The sequence below is a fragment of the Notamacropus eugenii genome, chromosome 1, assembly GCF_028372415.1.
Source record: "Notamacropus eugenii isolate mMacEug1 chromosome 1, mMacEug1.pri_v2, whole genome shotgun sequence".
Taxonomy (NCBI): Eukaryota; Metazoa; Chordata; class Mammalia; order Diprotodontia; family Macropodidae; genus Notamacropus; species Notamacropus eugenii.
In genome coordinates, this window is record NC_092872.1 from 444,735,756 (window position 1) to 444,752,271 (window position 16,516).

The 16,516-nt window shown below is 38.5% G+C and overlaps 1 protein-coding gene across 4 annotated transcripts in view; it reads left to right on the plus strand.

Moving 5' to 3' along the window:
• The window catches only part of RABGAP1 (RAB GTPase activating protein 1), a 217,273-nt gene that overhangs the window by 82,585 nt on the left and 118,172 nt on the right, over positions 1–16,516 (plus strand). For all 4 annotated transcript variants that reach the window (XM_072631849.1, XM_072631850.1, XM_072631848.1 and 1 more), the window contains exons 7-8: positions 4,175–4,285; positions 5,182–5,248. In XM_072631849.1, coding sequence (XP_072487950.1) covers positions 4,175–4,285; positions 5,182–5,248 — 178 coding nt within the window. The remainder of the gene's footprint in view (positions 1–4,174; positions 4,286–5,181; positions 5,249–16,516) is intronic.

Genomic DNA, 16,516 nt, shown 5'->3' on the forward strand with positions numbered 1-16,516 from the left:
TCATAAAAATACCAAAAGGTAATTACAGAATCTGCAATCCTTTTTAGTTTTAAAATAGAATGATATAGTTGTGAGGTCACTGGGCTTAGAATAAAGATTTTTAACCTTTTTTGTATCATATACCCCACCCATTTCATAGTCTGGGGAAGTCTAAGGACCCTGTTTCAGAATAATGTTTTCAAATGCATAAAATAAAATACTTAAGATTACAAAGTAAACCAATTATATTGAAATACAGTTGTCAGTGTATTTCTTTAAGTTCTGAGATTCCAGGTAAAGACAACTCCCAAACTCCAACCCAACACTCCCTCCTCCCCCCTGCTCTTCTGTGTCTTACAGTTAAAAGACCTGGAATACAGGTTTCCCTCTCCAGTTCCTCATTGTGTGTGAATTTAGGCACATGTCCAAAGTCCCTCCTAACTCTAAAATTCTGTGGTTTTATTAAATGATCAGTGTTCAAAAGGAAAAAAAGGAAAGAATTCTTTCTATTCCTTCTCAGTAACAGAGAAAAATGTCTTGTATTCACCTCTAATATATGAACCTGAGTCATCTTGGTTTAATGGGGGGAGGGGGAGGAGAACACAGATTTAGTGAACTTTTGTTCAAAGCCTGACTGGTACTTGCTACATGAACCTTGGGTAAGACACTTCATGTCTAGGGCTCAGTTATGGTTTGGACTAGATGTACTTTGCAGTCCCTTTCAGCTCTAAATCCCCAATCCTGTGATCTGTTGAGGCTCAGATTCCTCATTTATCAAATATACTACTTCCCAAAGCTGTTGTGAAGATCAAATGAAATTATGAATATAAAAGCACTGTGACAGAAAAATGTCATGAAAGTGTAGTTTATTGCTTTAGTGCTTCTAAAGATCGTTGATTTTGTCTTTGTGGATAGTTGCTGCCTAATGCATATGACAGTGGCTTACTCAATAGTTTCATGAATTGACCTTACCAACTTCATTACCTGGTAGCCAGTCTTTTTTATGATGTCTCTCTGAACTGAACTAAGCTGGTTCTAAAATGTTGTATGGCCCATAGAACTGTTATAGCTTGATGGGACCTAACAGAATGTGAACTATGCTGCTATATAGCTTTTGAAAACCCTTTATCACTTCCATCCCCATTTAAGTATAGGAAAGTAAGTCTTAAGTGGAGAATACGGTGATCATACTGCAAAAGAGTTTCAACTTCCTGGGTGTGTTCTCTACTGATGCAAACTACATCATCATCATGCCTCACTAGATAGTCTTCCTAATATATTGTGGCCCAAGTAACAGTTCATTCCATGATAGTTAGCCTTCAGGTGATGAACCTCTCTCAATTTTGCTAACTCAAACTTCTGACAACAGACACCTAGTGTATTGCCAGGTTTAAGTTCTGTTAGTGTGTATGTATATATATATATATACACACACACACACACACACACACACACACACACACACACACACATACATATACACACTAGTGTATTGTTCTGTTAGTGTGTGTGTGTGTGTGTGTGTGTGTGTGTGTGTGTATATATTAGTTTTCTACTAGCACAGACCCTCCATGCCAGGATCAGATGTTAATGGAGGATTATCTTAACATTATTACAATTGAAGAATAGAGGGTTAATTTGGTACATAAAAGATAATTATAAAATGTGGTGGCCTGTCTCTTATCCTAGGTTGACATCACTATTAAACTCAAATCAGTGTACATTCTGAATCATATGCCTTTAAATTATTCACCGTAATCCTCCTGAAGAAATAGTTATATGCCCCATTCTAAAAACTCTCTATTAGTTGGGTTTGTTGGTTTTTTTTTTTGCTTATGTCATTTATTCCGTTGAACAAATGAAACTGAGAAAAAGAGAAGCAAAGATCACAGCTATTTTATTTTATTTTTTTGGCCTTTTTCGGGCTTAGGGCAAGTGTTTCCTGGTTCAGATCTTGAGCCCAGTTTAACGAATCCATCTCAAGCTATATTATTGGTTCCTTTTTAGGATATTTATCATTTAAAACTATTTTAAGTGCAGCATTATTATAATAGAAAGAGTAGTAGTTTTAGAATCAGGAGCTTATTTCAAATCCTGGCTCTCCCATTTATTACATCTTTGACCTTAGACAAGTCATTTACCTTCTCTAAGTCTCACTTTCATTTGTAACATGAGAGGATTGAAGTAAGTGATCTCCAAGCTTATTTTCAACTCTAAAATCCTAAAAGGTAGGTTCACAAATTTAGAAATGGAAGCTACCCTAGAGATCACTTAATCCATCCACTTCCCTCATTTTATTGGAAACTAAATCCCAAAGGGATTTGACTTACTCTGGGCCACACAGATCCTTTGATTCCAAATCCAACATTTTTTCCACTATTCCACCCTGGGATTCGTATTATATTTTGCTAACATAATAGTGATGCAAAGGGAACATCCCTTCAGAACTTCGTTATTTTTTCAAAGGAAGAAAAAAAGTACAAAGACTTGGAGTTTGAGATCATTTTAAAAGTTATGCTACATTATACATACATACATATATATATATAAATCAAGAAAATGCCATTCAAAATTTATAAAAGCATATTAGGAAAGCTATTAGCATTATCAATCATATCAACAACAAAACTAACAAAAACCGCATGATTATCTCAATAGATGCAGAAAAAGCTTTCAACAAAATACAACACCCATTCCTATTAAAAACACTGGAGAACACAGGAATAAAGGGAACTTTCCATAAAATAATAAGCAGTATCTACCTAAAACTTTCAGCAAGCATTACATGCAATGGAGATAAGCTAGATGCATTTCCAATAAGATCAGGGGTGAAACAAGGATGTCCATTATCACCATTGTTATTCAATATGGTACTAGAAATGTTAGCTGTAGCAATTAGACAAGATAAAGAAATTGAAGGAATAAGAATAGGCAAAGAAGAAACTAAATTATCACTCTTTGCTGGTGATATAATGATATACTTAGAGAATCCCAGAGATTCAAGTGAAAAACTACTTGAAATAATAAACAACTTTGGCGAAGTTGCAGATTACAAAATAAACCCACACAAATCTTCCACATTCCTATATATTAGCAACAAAGTCCAACAGCAAGAGATAGAAAGAAAAATCCCATTTAAAGCTAGGGTAGACACTATAAAATACTTAGGAATTTACCTGCCAAAACAAACTCGGACTTTATGAACACAATTACAAGACACTTTTTGCACAAATAAAGTCAGATTTAAATAAGTGGAAAAGCATCAGTTGCTCATGGGTAGGCTGAGCTAATATGATAAAAATGACAATTCTACCTAAATTAATTTACTTATTTAGTGCTATACCAATTAAACTATCAGATAATTATTTTCTAGAGCTGGATAAAATAATATCACAATTCATCTGGAAGAACAAAACGTCCAGAATAGCGAAGGGACTAATGAAAAGAAATGCTAGGGAAGGTGGCCTAGTGCTACCAGATCTCAAATTGTATTATAAAGCAGCAATTATCAAAACCACTTGGTACTGGCTAAGAAACAGAGAGGTAGACAAGTGGAATAGACTTGGCACTCAGATAATTTTCAAAAAAATAAGCATAGGTTTAATAGTTACTGGAAGGAGTGCACAACTTCATGATTATTAAAACATACAAATTAAATCAATTTTGAAAGCAATTAAAATCTCATTACTTAAATTTAAATCTTCATACCCATCAAATTGGCAAAAATAATCAAAAACATTCAAACTCTTTGCTTGTGGATTGTGGAGAAACCGGTATATTGCTGGTAGAGTTGCAGACTTTGTAGACTCTTTGGAAAGCACTTTTGACAGTACCTGTTAATAAAAATAATCATTCGTTTTGCCCTGATAATGGATACCTTGAAAATGTTAACAAAGACAAACACAATAGCATTCTATTCGGATATTTTCTGCTATAGCAGCATTATTTGTGATTGCAAAAAAAAACTGGAAGCAACCTAAATGTCTGGAGTAGGGGAATAGTTAAATAAATTGTGTCATATTGGTATAATTTTGTAATAATGCAATTATGATTGCCAAGTATGAGAAATATAAAATAGTGAAATAACGTATAAATTTGAAAGTAAGTTTGCTTAGTTGTATTGGTGTTTAATAATAAGCTCATAATCTTTTATTTAAATTAATGAATCCTTTTTGGGGGGGGATGGGGTTTATAGTGCAGTTCCTAAAGACAAGGACAGGCAATGTTTCAAACTTCGACAGGGAATTGATAAGAAGATTGTCATTTATGTCCAACAAACAAGTAACAAAGAACTTATCATTGAAAGGTAAGCATTTTCAAAAGCTTGAAACTTCAGGATCACTTGAGATTTTTTAAAGCATTTAATGGAGAGTAAAAATTCCCATTTTACTTTTAGAGCCAAGGTGGCACCTTTGTCTCATTTAACCATTTAGCAAACACATATAAATAGCAGCTACCTTAGTGCACACTATTGTATGAACTGGTGGGAAGATAGGAAGGATATAAAATTAATTGTTCTACTTGAAATTTTGACAGTTTTTTTTAATATTTTAGTAACTCTTTCCAACCTGCAGTAATTTCCCCTGGATTTTGCCCTGGCATATTTGCCAGAGCTATATTCTTACTAAATAAAATGTGACCTTACTTTTTCAGGTTTTTTTTATCTTTTTTGCTTTCATTGAGAAACAGGGATCACATTTTTACCAATCATAAATATGTGAGATTAGAAATATTTAACATTTTAGGAATCTGCAATTTTGTTAGTATGAGTATCCTTTCCACCAATATTGATTGCTGCCCTTCTGTGCTTTAGTGTATTGTCTAGGTGCTTTGCCATTATCAAAATATTCAGCTTGTAGCAAACCCTTTGGTGATGAATCACTCTGCATGTCACTTGCCTGGTCTTTGAATGACACATTATCCATTTTTGACCCTGTCCTTGAACCATTCCTAATTTAATTGTAACTACTATATCTCTCACTCTGCTGAGCATAGCTTTTGAAAACCCTGGATCACTTGCATGTCTTGGTGAAATATTAAAGGAAGACATCTATGAAGGGTTAGAAGGCAATTGACTAACAGTTTTAATAAGCTTCAAATTTTCAGAGTATCATAAATTGATCAGTTGCTTTGTATCTTAAATTTTATTTACTACATGTGGTTTTCTTTTTCCAAGCTAATAATGGTACTTATTTTTTGCAGGTGTTTTGGCCTTCTCCTTAGCCCTGGAAAAGATGTGCGGAATAGTGACATGCACTTATTAGATCTGGTATGATCATGTTTTGATGGCAGGTTTATATTTGATTTTCTCAAGAAAGAATAGCTCACCCTTCTTCCCCCTCCCCCTCCCTACAACCATGCTTTGAGAGAGACTGGTAGGTTCATATGCAGCCTGTGTAGGGTTACATACTACCCATGTGACATTAGGCAAGTCATTTATCTTCTCTTGTTCAGTCATTTAGTCACGTCTGGATCTTTGTGACCCCATGGACCTTATCACATCAGTATTGTCCATGGGGTTTTCTTGGCAAAAATTATGAAGTAGTTTGCCATTTCCTTCTCCTTCCAGTATATTAAGGCAAACAGAGGTTAAGTGATTTTCCAGGGGTCACACAACTAGTGTCTGAGGCTGGATTGGAACTCAGGTCTTCCTTACTTCAGACCTAGTGCTCTATCCATTAAGCTAGCTAGCTGCCTCCTTATCTTCTCTAGGCCTGTTTGTTTTTCCTTTTCACCATAAAATGAAGAAATTGAACCAGATAATCTCTAAGATCCCTTCCAGCTTTAGCTTTCTGTAGTCTTATGTGAGACTATCTTTAATTTTTTTCTTTTTTAAAAAATTTATTTATTTTAAGTTTTCAGCATTCATTTCCACAAAATTTTGAGTTCCAAATTTTCTCCCCATTTCTCCCCTCCCCCCACCCCAAAACACCAAACATTCTAATTACCCCAAGCATCAATCTGCCCTCCCTTCCCTTATCTCCATCTTCTCTTTTGTCCTGTAGGGCAAGATAAATTTCTGTACCCCATTACCTGTATTTCTTATTTCCCAGTTGTATGCAAGAACAATACTCAACAATTCTTCCTAAAACTTTGAGTTCCAACTTCTCTTCCTTCCTTCCTCCCCACCCATCCCCACCCATCCCCATTGGGAAGGCAAACAGTTCAATCTAGCCTATATATGTGTAGTTTTGCAAATGAATTCCATAATAGTTATATTGTGTAAAACTAACTATATTTCCCTCCATCCTGTTCTGCCCTCCATTTCTTCTGTTCTCTCTTTTGACCTTGCCCCTCTCCAAGAGTGCTGACTTCTAATTGCTCCCTCCCCCCATTGCCCACCCTTCCATCATCCCCCCCACCCTGCTTATCCCCTTCTCCCCCACTTTCTTGTATTGTAAGGTAGGTTTTCATACCAAAATGAGTGTGCATTTTATTCCTTCCTTGAGTCAAAAGTGATGAGAGTAAGCATCATGTTTTCCCTGTCACCTCCCCCCTTTTCCCCTCCATTGAAAAGTCTTTTTCTTGCGTCTTTTATGAGAGATAATTTGCCCCATTCCATTTCTCCCTTTCTCCTCCCAATATATTCCTCTCTCACCCCTTAATTTCATTTTTTTAGATATGATCCCTTCCTATTCAACTCTGTGCTGTGTGTGTGTGTGTGTGTGTGTGTGTGTGTGTGTGTGTGTGTGTAACCCCACCAACTACCCAGATACTGAAAAAAGTTTCAAGAGTTACAAATATTATCTTTCCATGTAGGAATGTAAACAGTTCAACTTTTAGTAAGTCCCTTATGATTTTTCTTTCCTGTTTACTTTTTCATGCTTCTCTTGATTCTTGTGTTTGAAAGTCAGATTTTCTTTTCAGCTCTGGTCTTTTCATCAAGAATGCTTGAAAGTCCTCTATTTCATTGAAAGACCATTTTTCCCCCTGAAGTATTATACTCAGTTTTGCTGGGTAGGTAATTCTTGGTTTTAGTCCTAGTTCCTTTGACTTCTGGAATATCATATTCCAAACCTTAGATCCCTTAATGTAGAAGCTGCTAGATCTTGTGTTATCCTGATTATATTTCCACAATACTCAAATTGTTTCTTTCTAGCTTCTTGCAATATTTTCTCCTTGACCTGGTAATTCTGGAATTTGGCCACAATGTTCCTAGGAGTTTCTCTTTTTGGATCTGTTTCAGGAGGTGATCCGTGGATTCTTTCAATATTTATTTTGCCCCCTCGTTCTAGTATATCAAGGCAGTTTCCCTTGATAATTTCATGAAAGATGATGTCTAGGCTCTTTTTTTAGTCATGGCTTTCAGGTAGTCCCATAATTTTTATATTGTCTCTCCTGGATCTGTTTTCCAGGTCAGTTGTTTTTCCATTGAGATATTTCACATTATCTTCCATTTTTTCATTCTTTTGGTTTTGTTTTGTGATTTCTTGGTTTCTCATAAAGTTATTAGCCTCTATCTGTTCCATTCTAATTTTTAAAGAACTGTTTTCTTCAGTGAGCTTTTGAACCTCCTTTTTCATTTGGCTAATTCTGCTTTTTAAAGCATTCTTCTCCTCATTGGCTTTTTGCACCTCTTTTGCCAATTGAGTTAGCTTATTTTTAAAGGCGTTATTTTCTTCAGCATTTTTTTGGGTCTCCTTTAGCAAGTTGTTGACTCACTTTTCATGATTTTCTTGCATCTCATTTCTCTTCCCAATTTTTCCTCCACCTCTCTTAATTGATTTTCAGAATCTCTTTTGAGCTCTTCCATGGCCTGGGACCATTGACTATTTATTTTGGATGTTTGGGATACAGAAGCCTTGACTTTTATGTCTTTCCCTGATGGTAAACATTGTTCTTCCTCATCCAGAAGGATGGGAGAAGATACCTGTTCACCAAAAAAGTAACCTTCTGTAGTCTTATTTTTTCCCCCCTTTTTTGGCATTTTCCCAACCAGTTACTTGACTTTTGGGTCCTTTATCAAGAGTAGGGTATACTCTGGGGATCTGTAAAATCTCATTTCCTCCAGAGTGGGACAGTCAAGCATGTACATTGGTCTGGGAGCAAGAAGAAACTTTTGTGCCCAGAATCTACAAGTAGTAGAGTTTCCTCTCCACAGCCACCTGGTGTCCAGTTTCACCAAGCCAGCACTGGGGCCTGAGATTCAGATAAGCTGCTCAATTCCCCCAGGAGCATTAGGTGGGGGCAGGGCTGCTTCACAGGGCTGAGGTGAGAATCAGCTGCTCAGTTCCCCCAGGGATTTTACTATCCAACAATGAATGCCATGTGGGCTGCTGTGGGAGCTGCTGCTGCTGCCTGAGGCTGGAGCTGTGGGAATATCCTGCTCCCTTCTCAGCCAGCTGAAAAAACCCTCTCACTGACCTTTGGCATCTGTGGGTTGAGAGATCTGTAGACTGCTGCTACTGCTGCTAGGAATTCTGCCCCAGAGGTCTGTTCAGGTCCTGTTTCTCCCAGTGCTGCGTGGCCAGCGCTGGGCTCTGGTCTGCTCAGTGCCAGGTGAGATAGACCTTTCCTGTTGGCTTTCCAGGTTACCTTTGGCTGGAAACCTCTTTCACTCTGTTGGCTTCTGCTGCTCTGGAATTTGTTGAGAGTCTTTTATCACAGGTATTTTATGGGCTATGGGGGGAAGAGCTAGTGTATGTGCATCTTTCTACTCTGCCATCTTGGCTCCTCCTCCATATCTTTTAAATTTTAGATTATTCACAGAATGTGTAATTTTGTAAGATTTAAGAGTAGAGGGCCCTGGTAGAGGCCATCCTGCGCCACTGCAGCCACGGGCAGGTGGCCCGCCACTACAGCATCCCCGACTTCACCACAACCACCGAGTTCTTGATGCTGCTGGCCAGAAGGTTGGGGAGGCTGGAGAAGGGAGGGGCCCCTGACCAGGAGAAGGCAGGCAAGGCCATGCTGACCAACTGGATGAACGGGAAGATTAACTACTTCACCCACCCGCCCGAGACACACAAGCTGCCCACACACATCAACGCCGAGATCATTTCCAAGATGGGAAAAGGCTTTGACTTCGAGGCCCTGGAGCGGGGCAGCATGGAAGCCTTGGCCAGCATGCCCACGGGGCCCATCAGCATCATCCAAAAGCCTTTCAACCTCACCAGTGAGGTGGAAGAAGAGATGCTAGGGGAAGAGGAGGAGGAGTTTTGGGATGCCAGAGAAGACCTCGAGGCACTCATGGATGAAGACAGAGATGCTGAGTTGGGTGCCATCACCGTGGAGGTGAAAGGCACTAAGAGCAAGAAGCCAGCGGAGGCTGAACAGAAGCTGCCCCGAGCTCCCAAACTAGAAGAAATCTGGGCCCTGGATCCTCTCCATCAGGGGCAGGGCCTAGCTGCAGCCTGCAAGAGAAAAAAAAGGTGCAGAAGAGAGCAGATAAACTTGCCACAAAGCTGTCTGACAGCCTCGTGGCTGCTTTGGACTTTTAAGTATTACAGATGCATGAACAGTCTCTGTCTCACCTGGCCCTAGTGGATGTGGACAAAATTGAGAAACTAATTTGGCCTAAAAACAGCAACAAGTGACACTCTGCATGTTCTGAGCAGAGTGGCTCAGCCGCAATGCATGGTGCAGGAACTGTCGTCTGGCCATAGCTTGCCCCAGAAGAGTGAACTGTGAAGGGCAGACCTTAGGCCCTTTAAATACTAGTTTAAAAAAAAAAATCAGAGCCAGAGCTCACCTGATTGGTGACAGTGTGTGAGGGGGATTCATATTGGCTTGGAGATATGGGTTCTGTTCCAGGTTTTGATGGAAAAGAACTTGTGAGTGGGCAAGGGGGGTGAATAACACAGGGAAGTAGAAGGAATGTTCTTAAGGGCAGTTGCAAGGTAAAGTGAGGTATAATTAAATTATTAAATAATTGGATTTCATCAGAAAAAAAAAAAGATTTAAGAGTAGAAGGGGGGGCGGAGCCAAGATGGCGGAGTGAAAGCAACGACTCACCTAAGCTCCTGGACAAACTCCTCTGGATATCTCTGAAAGGAGAATCTGACCAAACTTTGGAGGTGTGGAATCCAGTGGGTGACAGACTTTGACAGATTCAGAGCCCAGGTTAGACTGGAAGGTCCACGGGAAGGATCTGTTCCGCTGGGGTAAGCCCCCAGCGCACAGCGCAGCGCGGTCAGCGCAGCAGGGCGGAAGGGACCTGAGAAGCCCGAGAGTGGCGGGCGAAACCAGCGGAGCAGGAGACCAGCCAAACCGAGCCGGTGAGAGCCGCTGAGCGCCAGATATCAGCGCAGCAGCCCTTGAAACCTTCAGCCTGAAGACTAAACTTCGGTAAGTCACCTACTTGAACTTCCGGGAGCCAGGATGGCGGAGTGATCAGTAAATGCTCTCTCCTCTCCCCTGATGACCGTGAAAGAAACATAAAATATTTCCCCAGATAAATCCTGGATCAGCGGGAACAGCAGAAGGGGGCAAATAGTCTCATAACACCAGAGGCTAGAAAAATAGCAAAGGGGGATTCTTCCTACTGTGGCGGAGGCGATCTGGAAGGACAGAAGACCCAGGGCAGAGAAGATTCGCACTGAGACCCAGGCAAGCCTCAGCGCCAGGAGACGAGCCCCAGGAGGGGCGGGAACACGCATTAGCATTTAGGCGTGCCCCAGCCCTTCACGGGAAAAGGGAAGACAATAGGGAAGCTGGGATCGCCATCCCCTGACCTTGCCTTTGCCTCAGGTCAGCTGAGGAGATCTCCTGAGACGAGACCACCCCTCCCACACACCTAACAAGCTAACCCCAGGGTTGATCTGGGAAACAAAAAACAAAAACCTGCTTTTAGCCTCGACACACATCAGCTCAACACAAAGATCTGTACCTTCTGACTGAAAGAACCAGAAGCTACAACACTCAGCCAACATCATGAATCGGAAAAAGCAGACGAAAAGTGAAAAAACCATAGAATCTTTCTATGGGGATAAGGACCAAAACACAAACACCAAAGAGGTCAGAGCTGAGACTGTACTTCCATCTGAAACTTCAGAAGGGACTATGAATTTCTCGCAAGCTCAACTAGATTACCTGGAACAGCTGAAGAAGGAAATAAAAGAAAAACTGGCCAATGATTTTAAAATTATAAAAAAAGAATTCACTGATGAGAACATCACTCTGAAAAGGAAAATTGAACAAATGGAAAAGGAAGTTCAAAAATTAACTGGAGAGAATAATTCCCTAAAAGGAAGAGTTAATCAAACGGAAAAGGAAACCCAAAACCTAATTGGGAAAATTGATCAAATGGAAAAGGAAACACAAAACCTAACTGGGAAAATTGGTCGAATGGAAAAAGAAGTACAAAAATTAAATGGAGAAAATAGCTCCTTAAAGGGAAAAATTGGTCAGATGGAAAAGGAGATGCAAAAGTTAACTGAAGAAAACAATACGATGAAGATTAGAATTGGGCAAGTAGAAACTAATGACTCAATGAGGCAACAAGAATCAGTCAAACAAAATCTAAAGAATGAAAGGATAGAAGAAAATGTAAAATATTTAATTGGAAAAACAACTGACCTGGAAAATAGATCCAGGAGAGAAAATTTAAGAATTATTGGCCTGCCAGAAACCCATGATGAAGAAAAGAGTCTGGACAACATCTTCCAGGAAATCATCAAGGAAAACTGCCCAGAAGTACTAGACCCAGAGGGCAAAATAGTCATCAAAAGAATCCACCATTCCCCTCCCGAAAGGGATCCCAAACTCAAAACCCCAAGAAATATCGTTGCCAAATTCCAGAGCTATCAAGTAAAGGAGAAAATACTACAAGCAGCCAGAAAGAAACAATTCAGATATCAAGGACATACAGTCAGGATCACACAGGACCTTGCAGCTTCTACATTAAAAGATCGAAAGAATTGGAACCCAGTATTCCATAAGGCAAAGGAGTTGGGACTTCAACCAAGGATCAACTACCCAGCAAAGTTCAGCATAACATTTCAGGCAAGGAGAAAGTCATTCAACAAAATAAGGGATTTCCAGAGCTTCCTGACCAAAACACCAGAACTCAACAGACAATTTGATCTTCAAATGCAGGTCTCCAGAGAATCATAAAAAGGTAAACAGGGGGGAAAAAACAAAAACAAAAACTTGCTACTAAATTAGGGCAAACTGTTTACCTCCCTATAAGGGAAGATGATACCTGTTAATCTTGAGAACTGTGCAGCTATTATGATAAAAGGGATATATGTAGAGGGAACGGGTATAAAGTAAATGATGTCATGTCAAAAATATGATTTAAGTATGAGAAGGGATTGTAATAGGAGGTGTGAAAAGGGGGAAGCAGAAAATGGCAAATTATATCACAGGAAGAAGTACAAAACTATAGTAGAGGGAAGGAGGGGAGGGAGATGAGCGTTGTTTGAGAGGTACTCTCATCTGATTTGTTTAAAGGAGGGAACAATAATCTTAAGTAGATAATCCTAACTAGCTCTATAGGTAGTAGGAGGGGAAGGGAGAAGAAAGGGGAGGGTGGCTAAAAGGGAGGAAAGAAGCAATAAGAGTAAAGGGGAGTAAAAGGGAGGGGGGCTAAAAGAAGGAGGGGAAGGCTGCAGGAGGAGGGGGAGAAAAGTGAATACTATTGAGGAGGGGTAGGGAGATGGGAGAGCTAAAAGCACAAATGGTGGGAAAGAGGTTGGAGGGAAATACACAGATTGTAATCATAACTGTGAATGTGAATGGAATGAACTCTCCCATAAAACGGAGATGGATAGCAGAATGGATTAAAAGCCATAATCCAACAATATGCTGCTTACAAGAAACACATTTGAAACGGGGGGATACACATAGGATAAAGGTCAAAGGATGGAGCAGAATATATTGTGCTTCAGCTCATGTAAGAAAGGCAGGAGTAGCAATCCTAATCTCAGACAAAGCAAAAGCAGAAATAGATCTAATCAAAAGGGATAAGGATGGAAACTATATCCTGCTAAAAGGCACCATAGACAATGAAGCAATATCATTACTAAACATGTATGCTACAAGTGGTATAGCATCCAAATTCTTAGAGGAGAGGTTGGGGGAGTTGAAGGAAGACATTGATAGCAAAACTATACTAGTGGGGGACCTCAACCTCCCCCTCTCTGAACTCGATAAATCTAACCTCAAAATAAACAAGAAAGAGGTTAAGGAGGTAAATAAAACTTTGGATAAGGTAGATATGATAGATCTTTGGAGAAAATTAAATGGGAATAGAAAGGAATATACCTTTTTCTCAGCGGTACATGGAACATTTACAAAAATTGACCATGTACTAGGACATAAAAATCTCACAATCCAGTGCAGAAAGGTAGAGATAATCAATGCATCCTTTTCAGATCATAATGCATTAAAAATTACATGTAATAAAAGGCCATGGAAAAAGAAACCAAAAATCAATTGGAAACTAAATAATCTAATTCTAAAGAAGGGTTGGGTTAAAGAAGAAATCATAGAAACAATCAACAATTTCATTCAAGAGAATGACAATAGTGAGACAACATACCAAAACTTATGGGATACTGCAAAAGCAGTTATTAGGGGAAGTTTTATATCTTTGAATGCTTACATAAATAAAGAAAGAGATCAATGACTTAGGCTTGCAGTTGAAAAAGCTAGAAAAAGAACAAATTGAAAATCCCCAAGTAAATACCAAATTAGAAATACTGAAAACCAAAGGAGAGATTAATAAAATTGAAATTAAGAAAACTATTGAATTAATAAATAAAACCAATAGTTGGTTTTATGAAAAAACTAATAAAATTGATAAACCTTTGGTCAATCTGATTTAAAAAAAGAAGAAAATCAAATTACTAATATTAAAAATGAAAGGGGTGAACTCACCTCCAATGAGGAGGAAATTAAAACAATAATTAGAAACTACTTTGCCCAGCTTTATGCCCACAAATTCGATAATCTAAATGAGATGGATGAATATTTTAAAAAATACAAATTGCCCAGATTAACAGAAGAGGAAGTTGAATACTTAAACAACCCCATCTCAGAAAAAGAAATTGAACAAGCCATCAATGAACTCCCTAGGAAAAAATCTCCAGGGCCTGATGGATTCACAAGTGAATTCTATCAAACATTTAAAGAACAGTTAATTCCAATACTAAATAGACTATTTTTGAAAATTGGGGAAGAAGGAGTCCTCCCAAATTCTTTCTATGATACAAATATGGTTTTGATACCCAAACCAGGAAGAGACAAAACAGAGAAAGAAAATTATAGACCAATTTCCCTAATGAATATAGATGAAAAAATTTTAAATAAGATTTTAGCAAAACGAATACAGCATCTTATCACGAGATTAATACATTATGATCAGGTAGGATTCATACCAGGATTACAGGGCTGGTTCAATATTAGGAAAACTATTAGCATTATCGATCACATCAACAACAAAGCTAACAAAAACCACATGATTATCTCAATAGATGCAGAAAAAGCTTTTGACAAAATACAACACCCATTCCTACTAAAAACACTGGAGAACGTAGGAATAAAGGGAACTTTCCATAAAATAATAAGCAGTATCTATCTAAAACCTTCAGCAAGCATTATATGCAATGGGGATAAGCTAGATGCATTCCCAGTAAGATCAGGGGTGAAACAAGGTTGTCCATTATCACCACTATTATTCAATATGGTACTAGAAATGTTAGCTGTAGCAATTAGACAAGATAAAGATATTCAAGGAATAAGAATAGCCAAAGAAGAAACTAAGTTATCACTCTTTGCAGATGATATGATGATTTACCTAGAGAATCCCAGAGATTCAAGTAAAAAATTACTTGAATTAATAAACAACTTTGGCAAAGTTGCAGGTTACAAAATAAACCCACACAAATCTTCTGCGTTCCTATATATTAGCAACAAAGTCCAACAGCAAGAGATAGAAAGAGAAATCCCATTTAAAGCTAGGGTAGACAGTATAAAATACTTAGGAGTCTACCTGCCAAAACAAACCCAGGGATTATATGAACACAATTACAAGACACTTTTTGCACAAATAAAGTCAGATTTAAGTAAGTGGAAAAACATTAGTTGCTCATGGGTAGGCCGTGCTAATATAATAAAAATGACAATTCTAAATTAATATACTTATTTAGTGCCATACCAATTAAACTATCAGACAATTATTTTCTAGAGCTGGATAAAATAATATCAAAATTCATTTGGGAAAAACAAAAGGTCCAGAATATCAAAGGGACTAATGAAAAGAAATGCTTGGGAAGGTGGCCTAGCGCTACCAGACCTCAAACTGTACTATAAAGCAGCAATTATCAAAACCACTTGGTATCGGCTAAGAAACAGAGAGGTAGACAAGTGGAATAGACTTGGCACTCAAGATGCAGTAGGCAAGGAATATAGCAACCTTCTGTTTGATAAACCCAAGGACCCCAGCTTCTGGGATAAGAACTCATTGTTTGACAAAAATTGCTGGGAAAACTGGATAACAGTGTGGCAGAAATTAGGCATAGACCCATACCTGACACCGTACACAAGAATAAAGTCCAAATTGGTACATGATTTAGGTATAAAGATTGATACCATGAATAAACTGGAGAATCAAGGAATAGTGTATTTATCAAATCTATGGAGAAGGGAAGAATTTTTTACTAAAGGAGAGATAGAATGCATTATGAAATGCAAAATGGATAACTTTGATTACATTAAACTGAGAAGTTTTTGGACAACCAAACCCAATGCAACCAAAATCCGGAGGGATGTAGTTAATTGGGAAAGAATTTTTACAGCTAAGCTCGGGGATAAAGGCCTCATTTCTAGAATATATAGAGAACTGACCCAAATGTATAATCATACAAGTCATTCCCCAATTGATAAATGGTCAAAGGATATGAACAGGCAATTTTCAGAGGAAGAAATTAAAGATATCTATAATCATATGAAAAAATGCTCTAAATCACTATTGATTAGAGAGATGCAAATCAAAACAACTCTGAGGTACCACATCGCACCTATAAGATTGGCAAACATGACAGAACAAGAAAATGATAAATGCTGGAGAGGATGTGGGAGAGTTGGAACACTAATTCATTGTTGGTGGAGCTGCGAGCGCATCCAACCATTCTGGAGAGCAATTTGGAACTATACCCAAAGGGCTACAAAAATGTGCATACCCTTTGACCCAGTAATATCGCTACTAGGACTATATCCCCAAGAGATCATAGAAATGGGAAAGGGTCCCACATGTACAAAAATATTTATGGCAGCACTCTATGTAGTTGCCAAAAACTGGAAGTCAAGGGGATGTCCATCAATTGGGGAATGGTGAATAAATTATGGTATATAAATGTAATGGAGTACTATTGTGCCATAAGAAATGATGAACAAGAAGACTTCAGAGAGGCCTGGAAGGACTTATATGACCTGATGCTGAGTGAAACGAGCAGAACCAGGAGAACTTTGTGCACAGCAACGACCACAGTGTGCGAGAGTTTTTTCTGGTAGACTTGGAATTTTGTAATAACGCAAAAACTTCTTCTAAAAAAAAAAAAAATCCCACAGGTGGTTCTCAAGGCAAAATGCCTTC